The 15,000-nt window shown below is 49.9% G+C and overlaps 1 protein-coding gene across 6 annotated transcripts in view; it reads right to left on the bottom strand.

Annotated features, from left to right (window-relative positions):
• Positions 1–15,000, bottom strand: part of Snrk (SNF related kinase) — an 85,140-nt gene that overhangs the window by 23,573 nt on the left and 46,567 nt on the right. For all 6 annotated transcript variants that reach the window (XM_045740683.2, XM_069323626.1, XM_045740684.2 and 3 more), the window contains one exon: positions 422–561. In XM_045740683.2, the coding sequence (XP_045596639.1) occupies positions 422–550 (129 nt within the window). In that variant the 5' untranslated portion in view covers positions 551–561. The remainder of the gene's footprint in view (positions 1–421; positions 562–15,000) is intronic.

Here is a 15,000-nt window from a genome sequence, read left to right as displayed (position 1 = left end):
CAAAGAACTCCATTAGTTACCCTCTGGGAGACACTTGTCTTATATTTCCCGGCAGGAAGCCGAAGAGTCGTGGATCCTTGATGTTGAACTGACCATATGGCGACTCTACTCTTTACTTTATTCTACGCTTTCAACCCTACTTCTAGCTCCTGCAAGATGTTGATTGTGGACATTAGAGATCTAATTCTAAAGAATTAAAAAAAAAATCTACTAAGAGCCCACCGCCCTACTGTCTACGATGTCACTAACCTACGCTAAGAGCCAAATGATGGTAACATTCTTCGGAAGATAAGTGAATACGACACTAAGCTTTAAACAGAGTAGCAACAAGGTAATCTTTAGTATATGTATCAATAAAGCCAGTGGGGGCGACGCAGACATGCAAGGGCCGGGAGCGAGTGGTGGAGAGTAAGTTAGTTACCTTGACGGCCACCTTCTCTCCCGTGAAGACGTGTCTGGCCAGCTTCACCACGGCGTAGTGGCCGCGTCCCAGCGTCTCCTCCAGGTCGTATAGGCCAGCAATCTTGCCATCATACCCGCCCACGCTCATAGTAGCTGCGCCTGAAACATTTATACAATCATATACACCTCCAATGTACATAGTACCTGCCACTGTAACACACCATTATAGTACCAGGTTACTAGTGCCTTGATACAGAAACTAGTCGCCTCCACTGTAAGATAACTAGTAGGAAAATACAAGCACTGTACTGCTAACACGTGAACAAAACACATTAAGAGTGCGACCCGAGGTGGCAACACTGCCCGTTCATACAGCCTCCTTCCTGCTGGTCTCCCCCCCCCACCCCCTGGTCAACACCCCCTTGTCACCACCCCCTGGTCACCACCCCCTGGTCACCACCCACTGGTCAACACCCATTGGTCAACACCCCCTTGTCAACACCCCCTGGTCAACACCCACTGGTCAACACCCCCTGGTCAACACCCCCTGGTCAACACCCCCTGGTCAACACCCCCTGGTCAACACCCCCTGGTCAACACCCCCTGGTCACCACCCCTGGTCAACACCCCCTGGTCAACACCCCCTGGTCACCACCCCCTGGTCACCACCCCCTGGTCAACACCCCCTGGTCAACACCCCCTGGTGTTGACCAGGGGGTGCTGAGTTGGGGGCGGTGCCCCAGCAGGGTGCTGAGTTGGGGGCGGTGCCCCAGCAGGGTGCTGAGTTGGGGGCGGTGCCCCAGCAGAGTGCTGAGTTGGGGGCGGTGCCCCAGCAGGGTGCTGAGTTGGGGGCGGTGCCCCAGCAGGGTGCTGAGTTGGGGGCGGTGCCCCAGCAGGGTGCTGAGTTGGGGGCGGCACCACAGCAGAGTGCTGAGTTGGGGGCGGTGCCCCAGCAGGGTGCTGAGTTGGGGGCGGTGCCCCAGCAGGGTGCTGAGTTGGGGGCGGTGCCCCAGCAGGGTGCTGAGTTGGGGGCGGTGCCCCAGCAGGGTGCTGAGTTGGGGGCGGTGCCCCAGCAGGGTGCTGAGTTGGGGGCGGTGCCCCAGCAGGGTGCTGAGTTGGGGGCGGTGCCCCAGCAGGGTGCTGAGTTGGGGGCGTTGGCCCAGCAGGGTGCTGAGTTGGGGGCGGTGCCCCAGCAGGGTGCTGAGTTGGGGGCGGCGCCCCAGCAGGGTGCTGAGTTGGGGGCGGTGCCCCAGCAGGGTGCTGAGTTGGGGGCGGCGCCCCAGCAGGGTGCTGAGTTGGGGGCGGCGCCCCAGCAGGGTGCTGAGTTGGGGGCGGTGCCCCAGCAGGGTGCCGAGTTGGGGGCGGCGCCCCAGCAGGGTGCGGTCTCTGGCAAAGGAAAACAAACAAAACAAGGGCCCGAAACCTGTCGTTATTTTAAATGGGGTACCTGTAAGCATAGGATATCGGGAAGAATTAATGGAATATGTAAGTACGATCACCCTAGGAAGTGCAGAATCCTCATTAGTACAGGAAAATGCACCGGACAGGGGGTAGAAATAGCCTAAGCTACTCTATCCCTTTGAGATGTATTTTTTTCCTTGTCTCAATAAACATACTTGAACTTGAATGCACCGGAAGCTGTGAATTTTTTCACCCAGAACTTTGCAAGAACTCCTTAGATAGGAAAGAATGCTTCAACATGGAATGTCCAGCCTTTCATATAAGAGGTACCAGACGAATAAGACCGACAAACCTCCTCGAGGAAAGCAGCCACAACACTACTTACCAGGATGATTTTTTTAGCAAGCGGAGGAGGAGAAGAATGGCTAAAAATATCCAGACTCTTCCACCAACTCGGTCAAATGCTGGAGAGATGCAAACACAGTGGCCTCCTTACCAGAGCCTCAGATATTAACACTTAAGTAAAGCATCCAGCACTTCCACAAAACATAATGTCATTTTTATTTGCCAACATTCAGGGTATAAAAGCACCCAAATGTGACCAAGTGCACCTCATAGATGGCCTCCTACATGAGGCAAATGCAGTGTTTGCTGCCCTAACGGAAACTCACACCAAAGACTACCATGATGGTGAAATATGGATCTCAGAGTACAATCTTTTCAGATGTGAGAGGAAACACCGGCTACAGGGTGGGGTCAGCCTCTACATCAAAGACACGCTCATCTGTACTGAGCTGCTAAACACCTCAAATAATATGGTGGAAGTGCTGATAATCAAAATAGAGATCCTAAATGTAGTGACAGTACGGTGGCAAATATGAATGATTTCGCAAATAGCTTGTCACTTGTGGTGGGTTTCGGTAGCTCATCTCCCTCTCCATCGTCATCCTAGCTACTTACTGACAATTCCCACTTGATAATACCTAGAACACTACTAGCTGGTCAGTACCTACTTGCTGCTAGATGAAGAGAGAGACATCGGGGGGCAAGACAAGGTACTAAATGTCTCACCCTGCCCGGGAATCATACCCATAATCTATTGCTTGTGAGCCGACTGCATTAACCACTTTTAAAGACATAGCAACTGGTTGCTCTATCAGTTCCGTAGTATTATAGCAGCAGCAGCAGGTGGTGATCCCGGTCCGCATTAAGCTAGATTAAGTGTCACAATAACATTTGGCTCAGTACATATAATAGTGTATTCAATATGAGAGGAGCGAGGTGTTTCTTCACCCTCCTTCACTCTTGCCCTTTACTTCTCGCCTCAACTCATCTCTCCAGCTCCCATCTGTAGAAACTCTCAAGGACTCTAGACTCGGTTCCGTTTTTTCCCACTACATAACTAAGGCATAGACTGAAAGATCATCTGTTTGATGACACCCCCCCCCCTCTCTCCTTCCCTCCCTCACTCTTTTTTTTAACTAAGAAGAGGGTAATAGGTAATAGTAGGAGAGAGAACTCTATCAACATCAGAGGCCCGAGACTGTTCAACACGCTTCTATTACATACATAAGGGGCATAACTGGCCGACCCCACACTGTGTTCAGGAAAGAACTCGATAAATACCTCCAGGGAATAAATACCTAATCAACCAATTTGTGATTCATAGGTCAGGCTGCGAGCAACGGCGTTCAACAGCCTGGTTGACCAGGCCATCAAGCAGGAGGCCTTGTCAAGAGACTAGGCCGCGGGGGCCTTAAACCCCCCCCCCCCCACGGAATAAACGCAAGGTAACGCAATGGAGTAGAGCTCCGGAAACACTCTCCCGGTTTGCTCAAGTGGCAGATGCACTGCTACCACTACCACCAATAGTGGCAGATGCACCACCACCACCACCGGCAGCAGGAGCAAGGAGACCTCACCTTCTGCTGCAGAAGGATCAATAGCACATGTAAGCCGAGCGAGAGTGCATGTGTTAGCCGGCGCTGGTCATGTCCTTCACCACATCGCCCACCACCACCACATTCCATATACCAGTCATTCCAATTACGTGGTACTCTTGCCCGTACCACCTCTTGGGTGGCTTAATCTTCATCATTCAATCACCAGCATCACCCAGAATCCCCTTCTTTCCAACCACCATCGCCACCAGCACCGCCCTCCACCAAAATGCCATCACCTCTCCAATCACCATCACCATCTAATTTCCCTATTTCTAATTTTATTATTCACACACATTACCCGCCACCTCTAACGCCAAAAACCATTCGTCAAACACAACCACCCGTTACTCACAACCACCCGTCACACTGCTTGATACCTGCTTGATGGGGTTCTGGGAGTAGTTCTACTCTCCAAGCTCGGTCAGGGGCCAGGCCTGACGTGTGAGAGCTTGGTCAAACAGGCTGTTGCTTGCAGCGGCCCGCAGGCCCACTTACCCACCACAGCCCGGTTGGTCTGGAACTTCTTGAAGAAAATTATCTAGTTTTCTCTTAAAGATATCCACGGTTGCTCCTGTAATATTTCTTATAATCGCTGGGAGGATGCTGAACAACCGATTGATTGATGTTTATACAGTGTTCTCTGATTGTGCCTATGGCACCTCTGCTCTTCGCTGGTTCTATTCTGCATTTTCTTCCATATCGTTCACTCCAGTACGTTGTTATTTTACTGTGTAGATTTGGGACCTGGCCCTCCAGTATCTTCCAAGTGTATATTATTTGGTATCTCTCTAGTCTCCTTTTTAGTGAGTACATTTGGAAAGCTTTCAGACTATCCTAATAATTTAGGTGCTTTATCGCGATTATGTATGTCGTATACGTTGTCTGTATTCCCTCTATTTCAGCAATCTCTCCTGCTCTGAAAGGAGGAAGTGAGTACTGAGCTGTACTCAAGACAGGACAGTAACGTGGTGGAGGGGTCCCTCCATTGTTTCAAGCGTGAGTTGGACATGTATGAGTGGGATTGGGTGGTTATAAATAGGAGCTGCCTGGTATAGGCCAATAGGCCTTCTGAAGTTACCGTTGTTCATATGTTCTTAAGTGATACATATATATACCACCAATGTTTGTCCTGAATACTCCACACCACGTGATACGTATATACCACCAATGTGTCATGAATACTCCACACCACGTGATACATGTATACTACCAATGTGTTCCTGAACACATGACATAGGCGTCCCCGGTATCCTACACAAATAATATATAGTACACCCTCCCTGCCTGTGTTAGTGTGAGGCGGGCTAAATCCTCTTAATTATTCAAAATTTGACCCCTTGCGAACTGGGGGACGCGCGACCCCTTGCGAACTGGGGGACGCGCGACCCCTTGCGAACTGGGGGACGCGCGACCCCTTGCGAACTGGGGGACGCGCGACCCCTTGCGAACTGGGGGACGCGCGACCCCTTGCGAACTGGGGGGACGCGCGACCCCTTGCGAACTGGGGGGACGCGCGACCCCTTGCGAACTGGGGGGACGCGCGACCCCTTGCGAACTGGGGGACGCGCGACCCCTTGCGAACTGGGGGACGCGCGACCCCTTGCGAACTGGGGGACGCGCGACCCCTTGCGAACTGGGGGACGCGCGACCCCTTGCGAACTGGGGGACGCGCGACCCCTTGCGAACTGGGGGACGCGCGACCCCTTGCGAACTGGGGGACGCGCGACCCCTTGCGAACTGGGGGACGCGCGACCCCTTGCGAACTGGGGGACGCGCGACCCCTTGCGAACTGGGGGACGCGCGACCCCTTGCGAACTGGGGGACGCGCGACCCCTTGCGAACTGGGGGACGCGCGACCCCTTGCGAACTGGGGGACGCGCGACCCCTTGCGAACTGGGGGACGCGCGACCCCTTGCGAACTGGGGGACGCGCGACCCCTTGCGAACTGGGGGACGCGCGACCCCTTGCGAACTGGGGGACGCGCGATCCCTTGCGAACTGGGGGACGCGCGACCCCTTGCGAACTGGGGATTGACTTATGAGAGCGTAGTTCAACAGGATGTTGCTTGAAGAGGCCCACAGTCCCACATATTCACTACAGCCCGACTGGTTGGGCACTTCTTGCAGAAAACTATCCATCATTTTCTTGGAGACTTCGAATTTTGTCCGGCAATATTTCTTATATTTCCTGGAAGGATACTGAACAACCATGGACCTCTGAAGTTCAGATAGTGCTCTCTGATTGTGCTAAGGCACCTCTACTCTTCAATGGATCTGTTCTGCATTTCCTATTATATCGTTCACTCCAGCATGGTGTTATTTTACTGTGCAAATTAGGGACCTGGCCCTCCAGTACCTTCCATGTATATGCATTATATGCATTATCTCTGATTAGCTCATCATTGTTCGTGAATATCAGGTCCAGCGTGTTTTCGTTCCTAGTTGGTTCTGTAATCTGCTGACTGGGTGAGAATTTGTCACAGAATTTCAATAGTTCTCTGACCTGTGGGTGGTTATTTCCAGGTTGATTTCCTGCTATAATGTTATTTTTACTATTCTCCATTTTAAACTGGGTAGATTGAAGTCTCCAAGATAATATCTGATACTGGGTTTGCTAGGTTATCAAGGATATTCTCTATTTTGTGGATCTGTTCAGTGAATTTCTCAACTGTTGCATCTGCCGGTTTTTACATTAAAATAATAAGTAGATTAATATTTTCTACCTTGATTCCAAGTAACTACCACCTCATTGGACGAGTTCAGGAGCTCTGTGCATGCCAGCTCCTCTTTAATATACAAACCTACTCCTCCACTTGACTTAATTACTCTGTCACATCTATTAGATTATAATTTGGGATCCAGATTTCACTATCCATGTGGTCTTTCGTGTGGGTTTCTGTAAATGCACCAAATATTGAGTTCGATTCTATAAGGAGGCCATTTATGAACTTAACTTTATTTATTCATTTTGGTTTCAGGCCTTGTACGTTTGCAAATATGAATAATTTCCCATATTGCGTGTCACTTCTGATGGGCTTTGGTAGTTCTCCCCCTCTCCACCCAGGTCCAGGGTTGTTGTTTTGGTAGTGGTTCGTGGAGTTTTGGTAGTGGTACGGGTGTTGTGTGGTGTAGTACCTGTGTACTTGTTGATAATTTGTATTCCAGTTTTGTGGAATACAAAATTCCCATCCCCTCTTTAATCCTGCAATGGTTGCATCTGACTGTTCCTCTCTCTTATATGTTCTACTCTGTTTCTGCCTTCCTTTAGAAAATTTCCAGAAGTGTCATATTGATCTTTCCGTCTATAATGATGATGAAAAGCCTCAGTACATCTTTCTTTGGTATACACTTTCCTACATTTTCATGCACTCTCACTATTTCAGTCCTTCTAGCTGAGAATGTCTTCCATCTTTCCATTTACTGCTCTAGTCTATCAGTTTCCACACCTTTCACTTTAACTTCACAAATCACTCCCTCACAAAGTTTTCCTTTACAAATGAATCATTTCCCCGATGAAGACATTTTGTGCACAAAACAACTGCCCTTACTCATATGCCATGAAAGTAGTGTAGTGTATCCATTATCCATTAATTTATTAAAAGAAAAATTTACAATTAACATAAGAGCATAAAGCATCTTTCAATATAGCATACAAGACCATTTTCCATGTGATATATAACTGGGGTCGGGAATTAAAAAAAATTAAAACCATTCTCGCACCTCTAGCGTTAAAGAGAGTGAAGGGAGACATAATTACTATATACAGAAATCTCAGGAGAATATAAAGGGCAGATTATTTATCATGAACGGACCACGAATAACATGATAGCGATGGACTGGGAACAAAGCACCCGAATAAGCAGGAGACAAATGCAGATATGGAAGATCCAAAAATACTTGGAACCTGAACATAAATCAATGAAGGTTGAGAGGATGGATCAAATAGTTAAGGTCGACCCAATAACCAGAATTAGATGATTACAGGAATCTCCCGCCTACACCACCCAGGGATCCCGCCTACACCACCCAGGGATCCCGCCTACACCACCCAGGGATCCCGCCTACACCACCCAGCTTCCTTCCACACTGCCCACTTCCTCTCTCACCAGCACAAGGCTTCCTCACACTTGGCCCTCTCTCTCCCAGCACATAAGGCAGCCACAGAGCCTCTTCCCTGCCCCACACCTCACTCTCGCCTCTCATCCTACACAACCTGTAACACACAAAACTTTAACCATCAATCACACTCTTCACCAGGATTACCAACCTGGACACACTGCACCAGGATTACCAACACCTCCAAAGGTGTTGTGATACTTGAAACTGTGTATCCTCCAAAGGAAACCTGATCAACCAAGCTGTGGTTCATACGTCAGGCTGCGAGCAGCAGTATCCAACAGTCTGTTTTATCAGACCACCAACCGGGAGGCCTGCTCTGAGACCGGGTCGCGGGGACATTGATCCACGGATTGATTTGATTGTTGCCGCCGGCGGCGGCTAGTTTATTGTGCACCCCATACTCATCCTGTGAGCGGTAGCACAAAAACGATTACAGAGATCCTACCTTGTGTAGCTTCCGGGGATCAACGGCCCCAGGGCCCGATCTCCGACTAGGCTTCGCGGTTGGTGGTCGGGTCAACCAGGCTGCTGGACGCTGCTGTTCGCAGTCGGGTTAATCAAGTATTCTTTTGACATGTTTGTCGAGTTCTCTCTTGAACACTTGAAGTTAATGGATCATTTTTCTGGTTAAAATTGTTTATTTGTTGTGCTCATTAACCCTCAGGTCGTCTGACACTATTATTCCCAGATCTTTTACATGTCGCTTTCCTTTTTGTGTGTGTGTGTGTGTGTGTGTGTGTGTGTGTGTGTGTGTACTCACCTAGTTGTGTTTGCGGGGGTTCAGCTCTGGCTCTTTGGTATTCACCTAGTTGTGCTTGCGAGGGTTGAGCTCTGCTCTTTCGGCCCGCCTCTCAACTGTCAATCAACTGTTACTAACTACAATTAACTATTTTTTTTCGTCACACCCCAGGAAGCAGCCCGTAATAGCTGTCTAACTCACTGAAGAGGCACTCTTCTTAACTCCCGATGGGCACATGTATAAACAAGTAGATGGGGTCGCAATGGGTTCTCCCCTAGGTGTCCTATTTGCGGACTTCTACATGGGTACCATAGAGCAGAGGGTCTTAGTTGATATGGACTTGAAACTCGCCATATACTACAGGTACGTTGACGACATATTTATGCAGGTACCTGATGTCAGACGTTTGCAGCAGTTGAAGGAGGTGTGTGTGTGTGTATATATATATATATATATATATATATATATATATATATATATATATATATATATATATAATGCGCTTCATTAATCCAGATCCACGTCATTTAAGGTGACTGACGGTGACTCATAATCCCACCTACTCTTGGTCAATGATATTTGTATTAGTGCAAGAGATGGAGGGGTATAAAGAAGAGTGGTGCAGTGGTGAAGGAGGTGCAGGGTGCAGATAGGGATGGTACAGTGGTGAAGGAGGTGCAGGGTGCAGATAGGGATGGTACAGTGGTGGAGGAGGTGCAGGGTGCAGATAGGGATGGTACAGTGGTGGAGGAGGTGCAGGGTGCAGATAGGGATGGTACAGTGGTGGAGGAGGTGCAGGGTGCAGATAGGGATGGTACGGTGGTGGAGGAGGTGCAGGGTGCAGATAGGGATGGTACAGTGGTGGAGGAGGTGCAGGGTGCAGATAGGGATGGTACAGTGGTGGAGGAGGTGCAGGGTGCAGATAGGGATGGTACGGTGGTGGAGGAGGTGCAGGGTGCAGATAGGGATGGTACAGTGGTGAAGGAGGTGCAGGGTACAGATAGGGATGGTACAGTGGTGGAGGAGGTGCAGGGTGCAGATAGGGATGGTACAGTGGTGGAGGAGGTGCAGGGTGCAGATAGGGATGGTACAGTGGTGGAGGAGGTGCAGGGTGCAGATAGGGATGGTACAGTGGTGGAGGAGGTGCAGGGTGCAGATAGGGATGGTACAGTGGTGGAGGAGGTGCAGGGTGCAGATAGGGATGGTACGGTGGTGGAGGAGGTGCAGGGTGCAGATAGGGATGGTACAGTGGTGGAGGAGGTGCAGGGTGCAGATAGGGATGGTACAGTGGTGAAGGAGGTGCAGGGTACAGATAGGGATGGTACAGTGGTGGAGGAGGTGCAGGGTGCAGATAGGGATGGTACAGTGGTGGAGGAGGTGCAGGGTGCAGATAGGGATGGTACAGTGGTGAAGGAGGTGCAGGGTGCAGATAGGGATGGTACAGTGGTGGAGGAGGTGCAGGGTGCAGATAGGGATGGTACAGTGGTGAAGGAGGTGCAGGGTGCAGATAGGGATGGTACAGTGGTGAAGGAGGTGCAGGGTGCAGATAGGGATGGTACAGTGGTCAAGGGAGAGGATAATTGGGGTTGGCATCAAGGTGTGTTCATCCCCAACCGTCACATAAACATCCGGTTTAGAGATAATAGAGAACACTCGCCCTCTCACCTCTCGCCCCAACTAGTCCTGAGACCTGCCGGTCTCACCCACCTGGAACACCACAACTACACACCATAATCTTCACTCCACTTCAACATTCGTAAAAACATGATCCTTTATGATATTCTTTAAAACTAAATTGTGCAAATACTCTTTATAGTCCCAGATCGTGTTTAATCGCAGGTGTAACTCTTAGTAACTACTAACTCATTTTTTCCCCATATACACACACCCAGAAAGCAGTCCGTTTTTTGCCGGCGCCGGGAATCGAGCTCCGAACCACAGGATTACGTGTTCAGCGTGCTGTTCACTCAGCCACCGGCACGTACGTAATTACCTAAGTGTAGTTACAGGATGCGAGCTACGCTCGTGGTGTCCCGTCTTCCCAGCACTCTTTGTCATATAACGCTTTGAAACTACTGCATATTCTAGCTTTGGCCTAACAAAAGTCATGAACAATTTCTTTAGTATATCGCCATCCATGTATTTAAAAGCAATTCTGAAGTTAGAAAGCGTGGCATCGGCTCCTCGCACAATATTCTTTATGTGGTCCTCAGGTGACAGTTTTCTATCTAGAACCACCCCTAGATCTCTTTATCAGAATTCTTTAAAGATTTCTCACATAATATATATAGGTTGTGTGTGTGTATGCGTGTGCGTGTGTGTGTGTTAGGTAAACTAAACTCTCTTGTCAGGTGGCTGGCGAGTGAATTGTAGAGTAAATGTGCATAGATAAATGCTTTGGAGCATCTGCACATGCGCACACTTGGACACTGGTGCTCATGATTTGCTGGTCCTATTAGCAGGCTTTTTTTTTGCATGGCACTTTTTGCATTTTATTTTTGGAATTATATATTGTGGGACTTGGGTTACCCTTCAGTAGATCCAGACTCTTGGGCCACCAGCTTTGGGAGCAGGGTGTCTAATTCTGGCGTAATCTTTCTAGTAAGATTACGCAGAATTATTAGAAAACCCAATAATCTTGGGTTTTCTTATATTTAGACCGTACTCCACAGCCTGGTGGTTTGCTGTTGTAGAATGATGCTTAGTGATTCATGGTTTGGTCATATGGTGGGTGGGTGTTGTGCTCTGACTAGAGCTTGTCATTTTGGCATGCCATGCCACTTGGGGTTATCACATGTGCCTCCACCACCACACGCCTCACCCTCCTCTCTCAACCTCCTCTTGCCCTCTATCTCTCCACGGTTATTTTAGAACCATTTGGCTTCACTTCATCTCCCCCTCCACCCATATTCCACACCACCGCTACTACACATTTACCTTAGGTCACTTGTCTGTCATATGTAGTGTCTCCCCAGGTCCTTGTTGGGTGTACTACACTTGTTGGAGAGTAAGATGTGTACTACACTTGTTGGAGAGTAAGATGTGTACTACACTTGTTGGAGAGTAAGATGTGTACTACACTTGTTGGAGCAGTAAGATGTGTACTACACTTGTTGGAGCAGTAAGATGTGTACTACACTTGTTGGAGCAGTAAGATGTGTACTACACTTGTTGGAGCAGTAAGATGTGTACTACACTTGTTGGAGCAGTAAGATGTGTACTACACTTGTTGGAGCAGTAAGATGTGTACTACACTTGTTGGAGCAGTAAGATGTGTACTACACTTGTTGGAGCAGTAAGATGTGTACTACACTTGTTGGAGCAGTAAGATGTGTACTACACTTGTTGGAGCAGTAAGATGTGTACTACACTTGTTGGAGCAGTAAGATGTGTACTACACTTGTTGGAGCAGTAAGATGTGTACTACACTTGTTGGAGCAGTAAGATGTGTACTACACTTGTTGGAGCAGTAAGATGTGTACTACACTTGTTGGAGCAGTAAGATGTTAGTCTGCCCGTAATGTGGATTCTTAGCAACATTTTGGGAAATACTGGACGGATTAAATTGTTCCATCGTACCTGGAGTGGGTTCCGGGAGTTGTTCTATTCTTCTAACCCGACCGGTCTGGGCTTGACTTGTCTTGTGATTACTTGATCCAAGAGACTATTGCTTGGAGTGGTCAACCTAGTTGGTCCGGCACTTACCTGGAGAGGGTTTCGAGAGTTCTTCTACTTCCCGAGCCCGGTCTGGGGCCAGGTTCACTTGTGATAACTTGGTCCAACAGGCTGTTGCTTGGAGAGGCCGGAAGACACACACATCCACAGCAGCCCGGTTGGTCCGGCACTTCTTGCAGGAACTGATCTAAATGTTTCTTCAAGGCATCCACATAGGTGCCGACAATGTTTCTAATGCTTGCTGGGAGGTGGTGACCAGCGTGAACCTCTGATGGGTTCATGCCGTGTCAGTGTTGTAGGATTGTACCTATGGCACATCTACTCCTCAATGGTTCTATTCTGCATTTCCTTCCGTATCTTTCGCTCCAGTATGATGTTATTCTACTCTGCAAATTTGAGACGTGGCCTTCCAGTATATCTCTTGTATATACTATTTCATATTTTTCTCGTCTCCTTTCCAGAGAGTACGTCTTGAGAGCTTTGAAACGGTCCCAATAATTTAGATGCTTTATCGTTTCAATGCATGCCGTATAGGTTCTCTGTATTCCCTCTAATTCAAAGATCTCTCCTGCTCTGATGCCGTTGAGCGATCGGGTATTAGAAGTCGGATGCTGCGCGACCGAGAAATCTGAATGCAGGTCTGGTCGCCAGATAGCACCGGCCTGACTTAGGTTACTCCGCTGCTGCTGTCGCCGCTGTTCCCGCCCCTCCCACGACAATTGGGTGCGGCTACCAAGGCTGCCCAAGGCTCCTTCTGGTCTCTAGCTTCTTCACGACTTTGCAGCTTTTTTCAGGTCTTTGCAGCTACTTTTGTTCTTCGCAATACAGGCGGTTATTTTGTTATATGTTTAATGTGGCAAGCGAACCTGGCCAGATAATTGCGCAAAACACACACTTAGATAATGGATAATTCGCTCGCAAAAGGCTATGTTCTTGAAGAGAAATAACAACATAATTATAAAGAAATACAACACGAGTTAAGAGATATACTCACTCAGTTGTGCTTGTGGGGGTTGAGCTCTGGCTCTTTGGTCCCGCCTCTCAACTGTCAACGTGTGATGTCTGTGTGCATAACGGCATGCGAGTACCTGTTTGCCCATATTTTATCCTTACCTACCGCTCTAGTTCAGACTAGAGCGGTAGATAAGCATAAAATCCTCAGCAGATAAGGATAAAGTCCTCAGTTATCCTTAGATAAAGGATAAAGTCCTCAGCGGACTTTATCTCCCCATAAAGGTGTTGTACAGCGACTTTATCTCCCATAAAGGTGTTGTACAGCGACTTTCCCAGATGCTATCGGAAAGTGGATTTTATATGGTCTTCGGTTTACCCTTATGGCCAGGAATTTTGTCCAGAGGTACGTTGGGCAACCTCAGCCAACCAGCCTACCACTACCGGTACCGTTGGGCAACCTCAGCCAACCAGCCTACCACTACCGGTACCGTTGGGCAACCTCAGCCAACCAGCCTACCACTACCGGTACCGTTGCAGTACTTGGTGGGAAGGTATTGAGGTGAAATAGGGGGGAGACAGGCGGGATAGGAGTGGGGGGGGGGGAGTATTGGTAGAGCATAATGTTTATGGGATGCCTAATTATCAGTGCAAGGGAAGTGTGGTTTAGGCAAATGGTGTAAACACTGACGGTTAAGTGGATGGAGGTAATATAGAAATGGCTGTGTTTGGGAAGGAGAGAGGGATAGTGGTGGGAGAGGGGTGGGACGGGTAAACTAGGAGAACCGGGAGAGGAAGGACAAGAGTCGCTTGAAAGATAAGCAATGTGCCCCCGAAATACTGATAAGTAGGTCTTAGGTTAGGGCACTTTGGTACAACAGCTTTCTGACGGTGGGAACGTTCGTCAGACCGGGGTGGGTGGGTGGCTGATGGGTGGGAGTGGTTGGGCGGCTGATGGGTGAGAGTGGTTGGGCGGCTGATGGGTGGGAGTGGGTGGGTGGCTGATTGGGTGGGAGTGGGTGGGCGGCTGATGGGGTGGGAGTGGGTGGGCGGCTGATGGGGTGGGAGTGGGTGGGCGGCTGATGGGGTGGGAGTGGGTGGGCGGCTGATGGGTGGGAGTGGGTGGGCGGCTGATGGGGTGGGAGTGGGTGGGCGGCTGATGGGTGGGAGTGGGTGGGTGGCTGATGGGGTGGGAGTGGGTGGGCGGCTGATGGGTGGGAGTGGGTGAGCGGCTGATGGGGTGGGAGTGGGTGGGCGGCTGATGGGTGGGAGTGGGTGGGCGGCTGATGGGTGGGAGTGGGTGGGTGGCTGATGGGGTGGGAGTGGGTGGGCGGCTGATGGGTGGGAGTGGGTGGGCGGCTGATGGGGTGGGAGTGGGTGGGCGGCTGATGGGGTGGGAGTGGGTGGGCGGCTGATGGGTGGGAGTGGGTGGGCGGCTGATGGGTGGGAGTGGGTGGGCGGCTGATGGGTGGGAGTGGGTGGGCGGCTGATGGGTGGGAGTGGGTGGGTGGCTGATGGGGTGGGAGTGGGTGGGTGGCTGATGGGGTGGGAGTGGGTGGGTGGCTGATGGGGTGGGAGTGGGTGGGCGGCTGATGGGTGGGAGTGGGTGGGCGGCTGATGGGGTGGGAGTGGGTGGGAGTGGGTGGCAGAGAGACTGAGTAGGTGTGAAAGTGGAGAGTATTAATAAAGCAGCGAAGGGGAAGAGTTAAAGGGCACCATCTCTTACCATTGGCGGCCTTCGGTAGACCGTCTTTAATATCTCCCAGAATTC

This window comes from Procambarus clarkii, chromosome 13 (assembly GCF_040958095.1).
Source record: "Procambarus clarkii isolate CNS0578487 chromosome 13, FALCON_Pclarkii_2.0, whole genome shotgun sequence".
In the NCBI taxonomy this organism is placed as follows: Eukaryota; Metazoa; Arthropoda; class Malacostraca; order Decapoda; family Cambaridae; genus Procambarus; species Procambarus clarkii.
The sequence above is the reverse complement of the archived record's forward strand: the minus strand, read 5'-3'. Positions and strand labels throughout refer to the sequence as shown.